This window comes from Balaenoptera physalus, assembly GCF_965194825.1.
Source record: "Balaenoptera physalus genome assembly, chromosome: 10".
Taxonomy (NCBI): Eukaryota; Metazoa; Chordata; class Mammalia; order Artiodactyla; family Balaenopteridae; genus Balaenoptera; species Balaenoptera physalus.
In genome coordinates, this window is record NC_138889.1 from 63,283,594 (window position 1) to 63,299,482 (window position 15,889).

The following is a 15,889-nucleotide window of genomic DNA, read 5'->3' on the forward strand; positions in this document are numbered from 1 at the left end:
GTTGTGGCACACAGGCTCAGTAGTTGTGGCTCGTGGGCTCTAGAGCGCAGGCTCAGGAGTTGTGGTGCATGGGCTTAGTTGCTCCGTGGCATGTGGGATCTTCCCGGACCAGGGCTCGAACCCGTGTCCTCTGCATTGGCAGGCGGATTCTTAACCACTGAGCCAGGGAAGCCCCTAAACTACTCTTTTCAATGGCTATTTATTTATGCCTACTGTGTTCCAGCATCTCTCCGAGGTGTGGGAGATGATGAGCATGACAAAAATCCATATCCTCAAAGAGCTCACTACTTAGCGGGGAGACACACAGGGTAAATAAGCTATTGCCAAAAAACACAAGAACAACAGCATATACAAGGGCAGGGAGGTCAGGAAGCACTTAATCCTTGGAGAACAACAAGCAGTTTCATGAAGTCATCTTCATGAAAAAGATTGTGTATGTCTTATTCACCACTACGTAACTTAGTACAGTGCCTGGTACCTACTAGACACCCCTCCTCCAAATATTAACTAAATGAAATATCCAAGATTGACAGCTTCAGGGTCCCCAAGCCTAGAGTGTAGTTTTGGGGCTGGCTAAGTCAGACATCTGTACGTTAGTTATGAGAGATTGTGGAGTATCTCCAATATCTGGGAGAGAGTAGGAAAAATTGTTGAATGTTCAGTGAGTTCCTATAGTGGGAATAATCAGCTCTAATTCATCTAGAGGCCTAGGAGGTGACTCAGGACTCACCCTGCCATCTTCTCTCTTTGAAGCCTTGGCACCATCTTGAATATAACCTGTGACCTTTAGATGGTGTTCACTCAGATTTTGGTTACTGCTGTCACAGCAGTCTACCTCACTCTGAGCATTCCAAGATGGCTGACCTTTTGGAGCTTAATTTTTATGGTCATTCAATCATGTTCATAAATGTCATTTATGGACATTTGTTAATCTGGAACTCTATGTTTCTCCCTCTTACACTGAGGATACAGAAATAAATCAAAAATGAAACCTGTCCTCAAAGAGCTTACAGTTGGTAAAGGGACAAAAGACGCAAATCATTGTAATACAGAATTGAGAAGATGGAGCTATCACTTTGAGCGCTGAGCAGAGTAGAGGTGACATTTGAGCATCAAAGATGCATTAGATTTGACAATGGGAGAGAGAAAGAGTATGCCAAGCAGAGGCAATGGCATGAACAAAGTCTTGGAGGTGGGAAAAAATTTTTTTGGCAGGAAGGAGACAAGACCATTATGGCCAGGAGTATATCGGGGGTCATGGACTCATTTTCAGGGACCAAGTGAGTAATAAACATGAGTGAAAAGGGCACAGTATAAATGTTTGGAGAGAGATCCCACCTAAAGACATTCAGACGGCTTTAAAACCCCAAGGAATTGTTGAAGCTAGGTGATGGATGCATGAGAGTTCATTATACTAATATATATATGTTTTTGCATATATTTTAAATTTTCCATAAAAAGTTCAGCAAAAGACAAAATACAAATTCCCACATGAACTTTTAAGATTAAATAAATAAACAAAACAGTGATGGGTAAAACACATCCTCTGATGAAAGGAATAACAGGAGATGAAGCAGGAAATGGACAGATCTATGTTGTAGATGCTTTGAGGGACCAAGCTGAATTAATATTTATTAAGTACCTGCCATGTAGCAAGGGATTTTCATATGTCAGCAAGCCATTGAAGATTTGTAGTAGAGGAGTAACTTAATGAAAAGCTAATTTAGGAAGATTCATTTTATGGGAAGAAAAAAAACCAAGAGACTTGTATCCCATATTTAGTTGAACATGTGTTGCACATCTTTACTATGTGCTGGACTCTAGGGATATAAAGATGAATGATTTAAGGCACAGTTCATGCTCTTGGGAGCTCATCTACATATAAATCCAACATCAACATGTTAATATATTTTTTTCTTGTACTTGCTGCTCTATCACCTTCCAGTTGTTTCGCGTTTGTTGGAATCTCATCAGCTGGTCCAGATCTGCTCCCTGATCACCACCCCACTAGCCCCATCATGGTCATCAGAAATAGTGACTGACTGATGTAAATAACTCCTATTACCAGAGAAAGAGCCACGGCTTGTTTATTTACCTTTTGTTCTCTTCTTTAGGAGTAACATGAGGATTCCTTCTCTTCTGGAAGCTGACGGGACCAAAACATAGGCAGCGCCAAAGTGGTGACAGAAAAAATCTCAGGAGAAAGCATTTTGCCTTGTACTTGGACAGCTGCTGGGTCCACCATGGCTCCTGTGACGATTAGCCATGTGGTATCATTTTCCTCTCGGTATATTAATTAGCAGGCATGATTTTTTCTTGGTGACTGAAAAGATTGAAAAAAAAATAGGAGACCTGGCTCCACTTTCAGAAAACTCCCAATCCAACAGAAGAGACATTGTCCCTTCTTTGGGAGTTCAAAGTCAAAGGAGTGAAACACAGCTCTTGCCTTTAGGTTGTTCCCAGAGCAATGCAGGATGCATAAAAGAAGTGTTCCCAGGAATTAAAGGTAAAGAAGGAAACAACCTCAGGATTCCACCCTTGTTTGGAGGCAGCTGGCAAAGCTATTGGCCCAAAGTCTATACCAGGGACCCCAGAAGGGCAATTTAGTCACTCTGTCATTGAGAGCCGGATACTCAAGGTCATCCGTGACCTATGAGAATAACATCACCACCATCAAAGGTGATCTCGGCCTCCTCCCTAAAAGTCCACTTTCAGGAAATCTCGATTATCCTGGTTAGTGCTAGATGCTGGGCCCTGGGCCCAGGACTGATCCCACGCTTTCCTCCACTGTCATCTCTCTATCCATCTCCCCCTTCTCCCCACACTTCCTCTTCTGTTACCCTAGTCTTTCTCAAGGGGTGCCGTTGCCATTTTGGGTAGAAGTCTGCATTTTATAGCAATATCATATGCATGGTGGGATATTTAGCATCCATGGCCTGCAGACCCTAATGGCAACAATGCTTCCTAGTCATTATGACTGTCAAAAACATCCCCACACATCTCAGAAAGACCCTTAGAGAGTCTTTAGGAACTACTATGTCAACTCCTAAGTGAAGTAAAATAAAAATTATTTTTATCCTCCTTACCTACATGGTCAGCCTAAATGGTTTTCTTCATGGACTCGGCCTTATAAAATGCTAGAGGACATTAGCTATCTTCTAATATTGTGGTTTCCAAACTATACTCTTGGGGATCCATTTCCAGAAGTTGAAGGGAGGGGTCACAGTTATGTCTCCAGGCCTCCCAACCTGTGCCTTAACCAGAGCTCTGCTTTTATTTAATTTATTTATTTTTGGCTGTGTCGGATCTTCGTTGCTGTGCGCGGGTTTTCTCTAGTTGTGGCGAGCGGGGGCTACTCTTCATTGGGGTGTGCGGGCTTCTCATTGCGGCGGCTTCTCTTGTTGCGGAGCACAGGCTCTAGGTGCACGGGCTTCAGTAGTTGTGGTTCTTGGGCTCTAGAGCGCAGGCTCAGTAGTTGTGGTGCACGGGCTTCATTGCTCCGCAGGATGTGGGATCTTCCCGGACCAGGGCTTGAACCTGTGTCCCCTGCATTGGCAGGCGGATTCTTAACCACTGCGCCACCAGGGACGCCCTCTGCTTTTATTTTTGAAAAATTTTTAAATTATTTGATAATAATAATGTCAATAATTATTTTCAAAATATTATTGAAAATATTTATTTTTGAAAAAATAAACAATCTTTAGTGTAAGATTTCAGTTAAAAGGAAGGGTTTTACTGCTAAAACAAAAAATAAGATTGAAAACCATGAGTCTAGTCTCCCCCCTTTAATTATGAAGAAATTCAGATCCAGAGCGAGAAAGTAGTTTGCTCAGGGCTTTCCACCAAACAACACCTGACTTTGGGTTGGAACTGGGAATTTTTATCTCAGTTTCGATATTGTTGTCTTTGAACAAATTACTTTCTAACCATCAGTTGTAAAAAATCTTTGCCTTTCTTATCTCATAGGGTTACTTTGAAGATAAATATCTGCGAAAGCACCTTATAAATGAAAAGAAATACAGTCAGCCCTCCAAATGTATGGGTTCCAAATCCCCAGATTCAACCAACCACAAATCAAAAATATTCAAGGGGAAAAAAAATTCCAGAAAGCTCCAAAAAACAAAACTTGAATTTACCGCATGTTGGCAACTATTTACATAGTGTTTATACCGTATTTACAACTATGCTATATTTACAACATAGCATTTACATTGTAGTAGGTATTATAAGTAATCTAGAGATGATTAAAGTATATGGGAAGATGTGCATAGGTTTTATGCAAATACTAAGCCATTTTATGTAAGAGACTCGAGCATCCACGGATTTTGACATACAGGGGGGTTCTGGAACCAGTCTGGAACCAACCAGTGGTGCTTAAGAGCTCTGAATTCAGACACCTGGGAGTTCCGACTTTGATTGGTTATTTGGTCTTGTGGCCTTGGGTAAGTTTCTGAACCTAAGCTTCTGTTTGTTGATCTGTTAACTAAGAAGCAATAATAGTAACCACCTAAAGTTGTTATGAGGATTAAATGAGGTAGTGTAGAAATTGAAGGAGAAGTAAACAATGTCTGTAAATCCCTTGGTATGTGATAGATGGACTCCTGTCTAGTGCCTTTTCTATCACATTAGGATCCTGGAAAGGTTTAGGAGTGTAGGGATCCCTCATTCATGGGCATCCTTTTTTCCTTGGGCTCAGTGAGGTTCTTGATTTTCTCCTCTCTCTGACTTAGGATCCCAAATATCTAGTGGAGAACTTGCTGAACCCAGCCAGTCAGAGGCGACCTTGGCTCAGCTGCCCTCAGGACAAGAGTGGGCAACTGAAAGTAGAGCTACAGGTGGAGAGGGCAGTGCCCATTGGCTACATTGATGTGGGTGAGTGAGTTCTCCAGGGCCTAGGAATCTCTGTGGGAGAACACAGGAGTACCATTCCCTTCCAAATGCTACAGCAACGTGTCTCAATTCAGTCTTGTTGAGCAGCCTTCATGGAACAAGCCCTACCTGGTGTGAAGGGGAGATGTGGCCCTTGCCCTTGGGGCAGGTATGTGGTGTTGGCGAACCCTATGAATGCCACTCCTTTAATTACACAACATACCTGCCTTGCTTTGATCTGAGTGGTCTTGGTGAAGCCTTAGAACATTAACAAACATAAATTAAAATGTCAACAAATAGAATCTGTATATACCTTTAACTATCAGTGTCAGGGGACTTCCCTGGCAGTCCAGTGGTTAAGACCCCATGCTTCCACTGCAGGGGGCATGGGTTCGATCCCTGGTTGGGGAACTGAGATCCCACATGCCTTGTGGCACAGCCAGTAAAAAAATAAAATTAAATTTAAAATAAATAAATAGATATCAGTGTCAGGAGGCTTCTTGGGGATGAACTGTGCAGGCTCATCCAGGAAGGCTCCATAGGAGTTTATGTGTTGAGAAGGTTGGCCTTAGAATTCTCTGGAATAGAGAACTGACAAAGACCATTGGTCTCAGCTCCATTAGGACAGAGACATGTCAGGCTCCCTAGCAAGGATTTAAGAGAGACAGAGTTTAGCACTGCCCACCAGAGCCAGAGGACAGGGAAGCAGTGAGTCTCTTGGGTCAGGGGAAGGTTTCTGGCTGGGAGGAACACGGTGAGCCTTCACTTAGTGGGCTGAGGTCTCGTCCCACTTCAGTTACTGGCTCACCGTGTTGCTCGACCTCTCTGGGCTTCCATCTAGCTCTAGAATGGAGGAGTGTCCTCTTCCCACCAATTCCCTTGTGTGCAGTCAGGGGATCCCCTGTCATCCCATCACCCTTAATTTTCTCACAACCTTTTGTCCCCAGGTAACTGTGGCCGTGCTTTCCCGCAAATTGATGTGGGTCATTCTTCCTGGTCCCTGGACAGACCTTTCGTTACCCTGCTCCCTGCAGCCATGCTAATGTCCTTGGCTGATTCAAAGCAGGGAAAAAACTGCTCAGGGAACCGCATGTTTAAAGATGGTAAGGAGGGCAAAAGCAGGAAGGGGAGAGAGTGATGATGAGAAAGAGAGACGCAGGACTATAGAGGGCTGTACAAGCTGGAAGGTGTATATTGTGGGAGGGAGCCTATGCAGGGGCTTACTTACATCTGTGGGAGGGATAGTGTAGTGAATGAGTGAACCACTGTGTGGTATGTCTGTGTGTGAGTTCCCTGTGATGACAGTACATGACAGTTGGTGACATTTATGAGCTATGATTTATATTTACACATAACATGTGATTCAATGAAGCCAGATGTAGAACCCACATTTGTGATTAGTGTGTTTGTATAAATGTGTATAAGTGTGAGAGAAGGATAAATGTTTCTGTAAGTGGGAAGGCTATATGATGGTTATAGTTATGTAGCGTACAGTGTTTCTTGAGTCCTGTTCTATGCAGATCTCTGTGTTCACTGGGCATGGTACAAGAAACATAAGATCTGATTCCTGGCCTCTAGGGACTAGAGTCTAGTAAGGATTTGTCTGAGTTTAAATTGGAGGCATTTGTAATGTTGTGAAAGAGGAGTGATGTGGGATACGAGGTGGGAGAGATGAGGTACTACTAGAGAGTGCTGGGAATTGAAGATGAGAAGGGTTTGTAGTACCAGTATGTGATCCTGTGAGCCATTGTGTAGGGCGTGTAGTGCTGTGAGGGAGGTTGAGGTCTCTTGGTCCAGGAAGGGTAGATGTAGCTCAGCTAATCCACTGGGCAAGTGGTCACCCCAAACCCCAACCTACAGATACCCCCTGTTAAAACAAGATATTGATAAGGTCCCTGGCGAGGTGTAGACTGAAGAAGCACTCACGCTGGGAACAGTGTGGAACTGTGACAGAGGAGTGATGGTAGGAAGGCAAGGCACTGGGTCTGAGAGGGCCCTGACTGGCCTGCGTGGCACTGCCAAACCCTGAGCACCCGGGCCTGGGGGAGGAATGGCCTCCATTCTTCCTTGGGGTGGAGTTTACTCTATGTAGTCCCAGTCCTTTCTTTCCTCTCCTCAGTATCGACCTCGTCATCTCTCCCTCCCATTCATGTGTTTCCTTTCTCCCTCATTTTCTTTCTCTTTTCTCCTTGAGATGACTTCCTGGCTCCAGCCTCAGGTGAGTCATGGGATCAACTTCACCTGACCTGCTCCCAACCCTTCACACATCATCAGTCCTTTGGCCTGGCCTTCCTGTGGGTGTGTTCCTCTCTGGACACCTTAGATGACCCTGTGGTGGGTCCCTCAGCCCCTGTGAGCTCGGGGCTGAGCCAGGTATGTACCATGGTGGAGCAAGGACTTAACATTTTCCCACCCTTTTCAGTTTCTGGTTAGGAAGCTGGTGCTTGATTGAGGGATAGACACACATCCACACACATACATTCAAATACGAACATAAATGGGCTTGCTGCCCTTTCTTACAGGTAGGCGTGAACTCTTCTTCTCTTTCACACATGGAAGAGTTAAGTAAGTGAGCCTTCGATACAGTGTACACAAAGCTGTTGGACCATTTGTTCTGTAGCCCTAATGAAATTCTTTTGGGATTCAAACTTCATCTCCTACTTTATTTCTAGGTTCCTGGGGACTATAGCTTTCATCAGACTTTTCCTTCCAGCATCTGAAAGCCCCAGGGCTCACTTACAGTCCCTCTGTCATTGTTGTCCCCTGGCCCACCTGGCTAGCACAGCCGGCTGCATTCTTAGATATGTGCTCTGCAGTTTCATTTGTTCCCCTGCTTTCTCTCCCTGTACAATACACATATCCTCCTAAGAGAAGATGTGTGGGTTTCTGACTGTGTATAGGTATAGATGGATAGGTATCTGGTGAATTGACCTCCTCTTTTCTTAGCCAGTTTTCTAGTTATTTTTTCTTCTTCCTAAGCCTATTCTGACTCCTCCTGCTTTCTTGTCACTTATGTCTCCATTCATCTTTCCAAGCCAGTACGCTCCACCATAATTCACTCACAAACAAATCTGAAGATGTAGTCACACAAGGCTAGAGTCATAGAGTTCTAGAGATGAAAAAATACTTAGAGATCATCAAGCCCCAAGCACCTCATTTTATATCTCAGATAGGGAAATGTACATATTTTAATTGACACAGTGAGTCAGAGCAGCGTAAGGACTGGAACCAGCCCTCCTGCCATTACACCACAGCGCTTCCTGTGCACACAGTACATTTTTCAGAAGCTTCAAACACTTGACAGAACCAAAAGAATTTTGATTCCCAAGAGTGAACCTCACAGGTGTCAATTCTGTTGAGGTTACTGAAACAAACAAGAGACCGAGCTTTGGGAAGAGAAAATGGAGTTGGAGCAGAGGAGGAGGAGATGCTTTCGTAGCACAGCCGTGGGAGAGACCCAGAGCGCCGAGACAAAGTAAAGCCTGAGATTTACTCTTAGTCTGAGATTCACTCTTCCGTCATGGGAAGGGCTGAAAATGCAAAAGGATCAAAGGAGGCAGTTCTTCGTGCTCTGCCAGGTTCTGATACTGTCCCAGTGTGTTCCGGAGCTTTGTGGCCCTGGCTGTTCAGTAAGGTGGAAGCTCTGTGAGATTAGGGACCTGTTTGTCTTGTTCCATAGGCATTCCTGGCAGCTAGGACAGTGCTTAGAACAAGTAGGCTTTCTAATATAAATGTTTATTATATAAATGACCTTTAGAGGGGAGTGGTAGATAGGGTCACCATAAAATTTATCATCCAAACTGAGATACTTCGAGAGCAAAAAAGAGTGCTATTAATAATTATACCAAGACAACAGACCTAAAGCAGGATGTCCTGGGCAAACTAGGACATTAGGTCTCCTTAATTATAGGCTAAATAAAGGCTTCCTAGAGTCTTTCCATTCTGGCCATCTAAATTACCCTGCACCTTTAGGACCATGGTGGGATCAAGCAGGAAGGAAGTCAGCAACCCCAGAGCCATAATGTCAGGCATTGAACAGCAAGAGCAGAATGACACACGTTGCAGGTACCTCACTGAAACCACAGGGAGAGGAGATCCTGAAACACTTCTACAAGAGAGGATTCATACATGGAAGTGAATTAATGGCACTCAGTTTTATAATTTAAGATGTATAAAATGCCATAGGCTTTTTTCTAATGTGTCATTCTAATGGTATATTATAGTGAAAGCATAACATGAGGCTTATAACCCTGTGAGGTAAGGTCTTTCATGATCATTGATTTTTCAGTTAGGAAACAGAAGCACAGAGAAATGTAGTGGGTGTCCCATGTCACTGCCAAATAAGTCTTGGACTGGATTTGAACCCAGGCCACCTGACTCCACTTAGCCTGTGCTCAGAAGCTCAATTCCTGATGCTTAGTCTCATTTATAGTTAAGATTAAATAAACCGTCTTTACACACCCATCTAGTTATCCTTTCTATTAGTATTCACTCTGAAATTTATGAGACTAGGTTAAAAAAAAAAAAAAAACCCTGGAAAATTAAATAAAATATTTTAAAATTAATGTTAGGTCCAAGATGAGATTGTAATGGTATATTAGAAAATTGTAAACTGTGAATGTGAATAAAAATACTACTTCTCAAACTTGCAAAATGAGATCAAAGTCATGCTTTACAAGAAAAACATTTACCTATAAAAGAATATGTGAGGGAATTCCCTGGGGGTCCAGTGGTTAGGACTCTGCAGTTTCACTGCCAAAGCCCGGGTTTGATCCCCAGTCGGGAACTAAGATCCCGCAAGCTGCGTGGTGCGGCCAAAAATAATAATAGTAATAATAAAATAAATAAAAGAATCTGTGATAGAAGCAGAGCTGAAAAATAAAGGAAAAAATTTTAATTTTTTAAATTCAAGGGAAAAAAGGAAATTTGGAAAAATAAAAAAGGAAAAAGCCACTGATGAACTGACACAGATAAATTGAATTTTGACAAAGAATTAAGAAACTGTAGCATACCACATGAATAAAATCTATGTAGAAATGATCTAGTGCATGATTATTGCTCACAGACATTTCTGGAGTTAGAAGCAGAAAGTTTATAAAAATGCCTGTGATAGTTAGATAAAGTGACTGATGCTAGAAAGAGACGTGATATCTATATGCACATCTTTTTATAGATGGCTAGAAGTGGTGGCTAAAATTGGTAGGATTTTAGTTGCAGGTGGACAAAATTGTTCACAAAATAAATCCTACTGGAATTTAAACAATATGAAAAGAGAAAAATGACTAAAATATCCCCAAAAGTTCAAAATAGAACTATTTTTAAACATAAAGAAATATGTATGTGTGTATAATTTGCTTCTCTCACTAAGGTGTATAAGGATGAGTGATTTGAGTTTTGTACCTATGTGAATCAATTTTATACATGTACAATTTACATATGTACAAATTTTTAAAAATATGTGTATGTGTGTGTCAGTATATATATATATATATATATATATATATATATATATATATATATATATATGCTTTCAAAAATTTGCACATGATATCAGTCCCATAGCCCTGTTTTTCCCAATAGCTTGTGTTCTTTTGTCTCGGGGTCTTTCAGGATCACGACAAAACCCTTAGCATTGGGGAACTAAGTACACAAAATCACCAACTCTCACATCTTAGAGCTGGAAGACAGTGTACACACACAAGCCAAGGTGCCTCGTACAAGTTATAGCAGATACACTACTCATTAACTAAGCTGAAGTCCTGACTTTGGGAGTATCCCTGGCACTAGGAGGCAGTGTCCCCTGGTGGTGAATGTCTGTACTTCATATTTCTCCATTTTCTTCTCCTCAGGGCTCTTCTGATGCTCAGAAGTCTGGTCCCAACCCCTGGCTGGCTAATCCTTCCACCTGGAGGACATTCTTCCCAGATCCCCAAACGTACGTAGCTGCCAGAATGGAGATCTCTCTGCCACTTCTCAGTTCTTTCTCCTGGAAGAGAAAGGCTTCCAAGTCACTCACAGGCATACAGGCCCTGCCTGTGCTCTCCCAGTTAATTACATATTCTAGGCCTAACCCCATCTGTATATCAAACTGGCTTTCTTGGTTAGATGCCACTGACCTGGGTGAGCAGAATGGAGTCTGTGTTCTGAATGAAGCCAAGTACTCCCTGTTTCCCTGCAGGACCACCAAGGAAATTTCAGAGCTCAGGAATATCCTAAAGCAGCTGCAGCCAGGGACTTCAGGGTGTTCAGCCTGCATGGTGCTTTCAGCTGCCCCCAAGGCACCTCCAGCCCGTGTGGTAAGCCCAAAACACAACCATGCAGAACCAGGTCCCGGTCATCAGGACAGCACAGGCGAGGCCCCATGACCTACCTCTGGCTCCTTACTTCCCCCAGCACCCTGCTTCCTCCCTGAATCCATCGTTGCTACACAAGGATGGCTCACAAATGGGAATTCAAATGGGAGAAAAGACAGTTGTCAGTGTCTTGTTACCAGAAGAAAAATCAAATACTGTATAGTAATTGAAAGAGCAAGGAACCAAGAGTCTTTATCTCTTTGGGCCTCAAATCTCTCATCTTCAAAGTGAAAGAATTAAACCAAATAGTATTTAGGCCTCTTGCAGTATCAATGTTCTGTGATCACCTCAGAAGGGCAATTAAGTTGGAGCAGTGGTATGTGGAGCTTATTGGAGAAATAAAGTAGGGGAGTAATGTGGTTTCATCACAGAGGAAGAAAGGATTAAACATTTTGGAGTTCCTACTTTGCACCAGACATTGCCAGGCACTTTTACTAACTTTATCTATTTAATGTTCACAACAAACTCATTTTACAAAAGAATCTGAGGTTCAGAGAGGTTACGTACTGAGTCACACAGCTAATAAGTGGCAGAGCCAGGATTTGAACCCCAGAGTTCTTGTTCTTTTCATTATTCTAGACAACAAGGGAGAGGAAACAAGTAGCAATCTCAGTGAAAACCCTTGGTTTCACTCATTGCTTCATTGGGAAAATTTTTTTAAAAGGAGTGGTTTATTTGTCATTTCAAAGAACTGAACGAATTAGTGAAATCATGAGTGTATTATTTCATTGCAGAAATAAGGTACATTTGTTATCTATTGTTGTATAACAAACTACCCCAAAACTTAGTGGCTGAAAACAATATTATCTCACAGTTTCTCATGGTTAGGAATCCAGGTGTGACTTAACTGGGTCCTCTGGCTCTGGATCTGTCACAGGCTGCAGTCATCTCAAGGCTCAACTGGGAAGGATCTGCTCCCTAGCTCACTCACATGGTTGTTGGTAGGATTCAGTTCCTCCAGAGCTGTTGGATTGAGGCTTTCCTCAGTTCCTTTGCCGTGAGAGCCTCTCCATAGAGCATCTCATAACATGGCAGCTTGCTTCATCAGAGTGTGCCAGCTAGAGGGCCAGAGAGAGAGTGCTAGCAAGAAAGGGGTCGGTAACCTAATCACAGAAGTGACATCCCATCACTTTTGCCATATTCTGTTCATTAGAAGCAAATTACTAAGTCCTGTCCACACTCAAGGGAGAAGCATGAATATCAGGAGGCAGGAACCAATGGGAGTCATTTCGGAAGCTACCTACCACATAAGGAAGGATGTAGGTTATCATTTTAAAAGACAGAGACTGGGGAGGGAACTAACTAAACTAACCTGTAGGGGGCACCCTACAGGCTGGGTGCTGGAGCTACAAAAGTACTTTAAAATATAGTAAATGCTATACGTAGTGCTTTATAAGTTCTGAATAACTAGACAGATGGTTGTTGCTAGCTTTTGTTACCGTTCATTTGACAGATATTACTTGCACGTCTCTATGTGCAAGGCCCTGGGCTAGGTGCCAGGGATACCACAGTAAATAAAATTGCAATGCTCCTACCCTAATGGAGAGATACTCGTCCATGTCACACAAGGAAATCTAAAACTTAAAACTGTGGTAAGCACTTCAAAGGCAAAGCATAACAGGATGACGAGATGTAGATGAGAGAATCCTGCCTCATGGGAATTTTTCATCTAAGACTCGAAGAACGAGAAAGAATTGACCAGGGAAGGGGGATAGAAAGAATATTCTCAAAATAAGGAATATCATATGTGAAGGTCCTTTTGTTAGTGAGCTAGATTTAATGAGCATTTCTAACACAGAGCCCAGACCAGATGAACAAAACACAGAGAAAGATGTGGGCAGGACGAAGAGGCCCAAAGTGCAAGCCCAAAGGTAAGTAGGTCAACCTGAAAGACCCAGATCACCTCCCCCAACCTACTGCCCTTCTGCACCTGTCCTTCCCCCACTCATGTTTCAGTTATACCAGAGAGCACCCTGGTGCCTGGGTGTTGATCTCATGGTCTGGACCTAGAAGGTAGCAGAGAAAAGATGTCCTTGCCCACATGGTGTCAGGCATGGAGCTAGGCGTGGTCCTGGAGTGAACCAGGATCTAAAGACAAGTACACTGTATCTCATGGGCTTCATTAAAATTTAAATCGTTTTCTGCTTCAAAGGACAGCATCGAGAAAATAAAAAGACAACTCACAGAATATGGGAGAAAATATTTGCATATCATATATTCAACAAGGGGCTTGTATCTAGAATATATAAGGATCCCTTAGAACTCAATCATAAAAAGATAACCTAATTTTTTAAATGGACAAAGGATCTGAATAGATTTCTCCAAAGAAGATATACACATGGCCCATAAGCACGTGAAAATATGCTCCCTATCATTAACCATCAGAGAAATGCAAATCAAAACCACAGTGATCACTTCACACCCACTGGGATGGCTGTAATCAAAAAAGACAATAACAAGCATTGGCAAAGATGGGAGAAATTGGAACCCCCATATGTTGCTGCTGAGAATGTAAAATGGTGCAGCCATCTTGGCAAACAGTTCGGCAGTTCCTCAAAAAGCTAAACATAGAGTTACCATATAACCCAGCAATCCCACTCCTAGGAATATACCCCCAAATAATTGCTAACAGATCTTCACACAAAAATGTATAGACAAATGCTCATAGCAGCATTATTCATAATAGCCAAAAAGTGGAAACCACCCAAATGTCCATCAACTGATGAATAAACAAAATGTGTGTATATCTGTGGTGGAATATTATTCAGCCATGAAAAAGGAATGAAGTACTGATGGTACGACATGGATGAACCTTGAAAATATGCTAAGTGAAATAAGTTAGTCACAAAAGACCACATATTATATGATTCCAGAATAGACAAGTCCACAGAGACAGAACGTAGATTAGTGGTTGCCAGAGTGTGGGGATAGAGGAGTGGGGAGTGACTACGAATGGGTTCAGGGTCTCTTTTTGGAGTGATAAAAAATGTTCTGGAATTAGATAGTTGTAGTGGTTACATTGTGAATATCCTAAAACCATTGAATAATATATTTTAAAAGGATGAATTTTACGGGATATGCATTATGTCTTGATAAAAAAATAATAAGAAACCTGAGGACAGTGATAGAAGCTCTCTTCTCAGATGTTCAAAGGTTAAATGACTTCCCTCAAGTCTGACACATCAAGTGAGCAAACCAGGACCCCAACCCAGGGCTGCTGGCTCCACATCAACTAATCTACATTTTCACCCTGGTTTGAGGCTCCTTCAGCCCTGAGGGCCTCTTGCTAACAGCTGGTCTTTAACTATTCTTTCTCACAGGCCTGTATTCAACTCAAACTCTCAGCCAAAACAGAGGGGGCTAGCAAAGGCAGGCCAAAGAGAACACCAGCAACCCCAGGCCCGAAGCAGTGGTGTCCAGGATAGCAGACAGTGTCCCATTTGTGCAGGTAAGCTGCTCGGGCACAGGGCTGGTTGGGGGAGCACTAGGCATCCCTTGAGGGAGGAATGGGAGATCTGGGAATGCTGCCAGGAAACGTGAACTTGGACACCTGGCCTCTGTCATCTGCAGTTACGTACAAATCTGTATTGAATACCTATTCACACTGTGTCCACCAAGCCGAGGAAGGGACATCGGCCCTGTCCTCGGAGAAACATGAAACACAGCAAAATAAAACACTATCAGAGAGGGCCTAGAATTTCATTCATAACTTCTTCCTCCATGACCACATTCTGCTTCCTCTCTAAGTCTCAGTTCAAATGGTACTTATTTGCCAAGTCTTCTCTGATCTCAGATAATGTCTCCCAGCTGAGCTCCTGCAGCATTCTGATTCCCTTGGGCTTAGCACTTCTCACCCTCTGCTTTGTGTCACAGTTATTTGTGGTCCCCTAGATGCCATAGGCCATGAGGATAGGCCTGGGCTTACGTCCCTCAGCTCCTAACACAGTGTCAGGCACATAGTAGACACTCAATAAATACACGTGTGGTGGATTCATGACTGGATAGTATCTCTCAGGCATAAAATATTCAACCCCAGTAAATTTCCTGCAAAAACAGCTGCATTTTGACAGCAGATGTTCCCTTCAGGCCACTTGGGGTGGCCTCCTGCCTGGGAGCAGGCCCAGTTTTCTCACCTCCTTCTCTCCTCTCCCCCTCAGGCTCCTTCAGCATTGTGATGCTTCCCCAGCATGCTGCCACTTGTGGAGAGACCTCCCCACCTCCCCAGGCCTCTCCCTCCTCGTCACCATCTTCATCACCGTCTGTACTATGGGTGTCCTCCCCTGAGAGCTCACCACCCATTTCCTGGGTCCAGTGCCCTATCTGCCAGTTGCTTTTCTCAGCAGGAGAAATAGAAGAACATGTCAGCATGTGTGGGGAGGTCCTTCCGGCATGAGCCATGAAGTCCTGTGGTTTTGGCCCCCGCCGCCCTCTGTGACTGAAACTGGGCAGTGGGTCTCTTGACAGCTGAGAGGGGCTGATGAGGCCAAGCCGCCCTCTCTCCTCCTCTCCACTCATTCCCTTAGGACTCTGCCTGAGGTCACCTCTGGGCTCCCCACTCCCAGTTGTCAAGGCTTCTGTCACCATGGCACCCTACTCTCCCAAGGACAGCTCCGTCTTTCTCTTCTTTGGAAATTCTGGGGTAGAATTGGTGATCTCTCGAGGGCTTT

The 15,889-nt window shown here is 43.3% G+C and overlaps 1 protein-coding gene across 1 annotated transcript in view; it reads left to right on the top strand.

Annotated features, from left to right (window-relative positions):
- The window catches only part of XNDC1N (XRCC1 N-terminal domain containing 1, N-terminal like), a gene marked incomplete at its 5' end in the record, with an annotated part of 37,854 nt that overhangs the window by 1,895 nt on the left and 20,070 nt on the right, over positions 1 to 15,889 (top strand). The window contains 8 exon segments of the mRNA XM_082476780.1: positions 4,731 to 4,872; positions 5,817 to 5,972; positions 7,064 to 7,242; positions 10,719 to 10,804; positions 11,048 to 11,165; positions 12,930 to 13,093; positions 14,543 to 14,670; positions 15,380 to 15,600. Of these exon segments, the coding sequence (XP_082332906.1) occupies positions 4,731 to 4,872; positions 5,817 to 5,972; positions 7,064 to 7,242; positions 10,719 to 10,804; positions 11,048 to 11,165; positions 12,930 to 13,093; positions 14,543 to 14,670; positions 15,380 to 15,600 (1,194 nt within the window).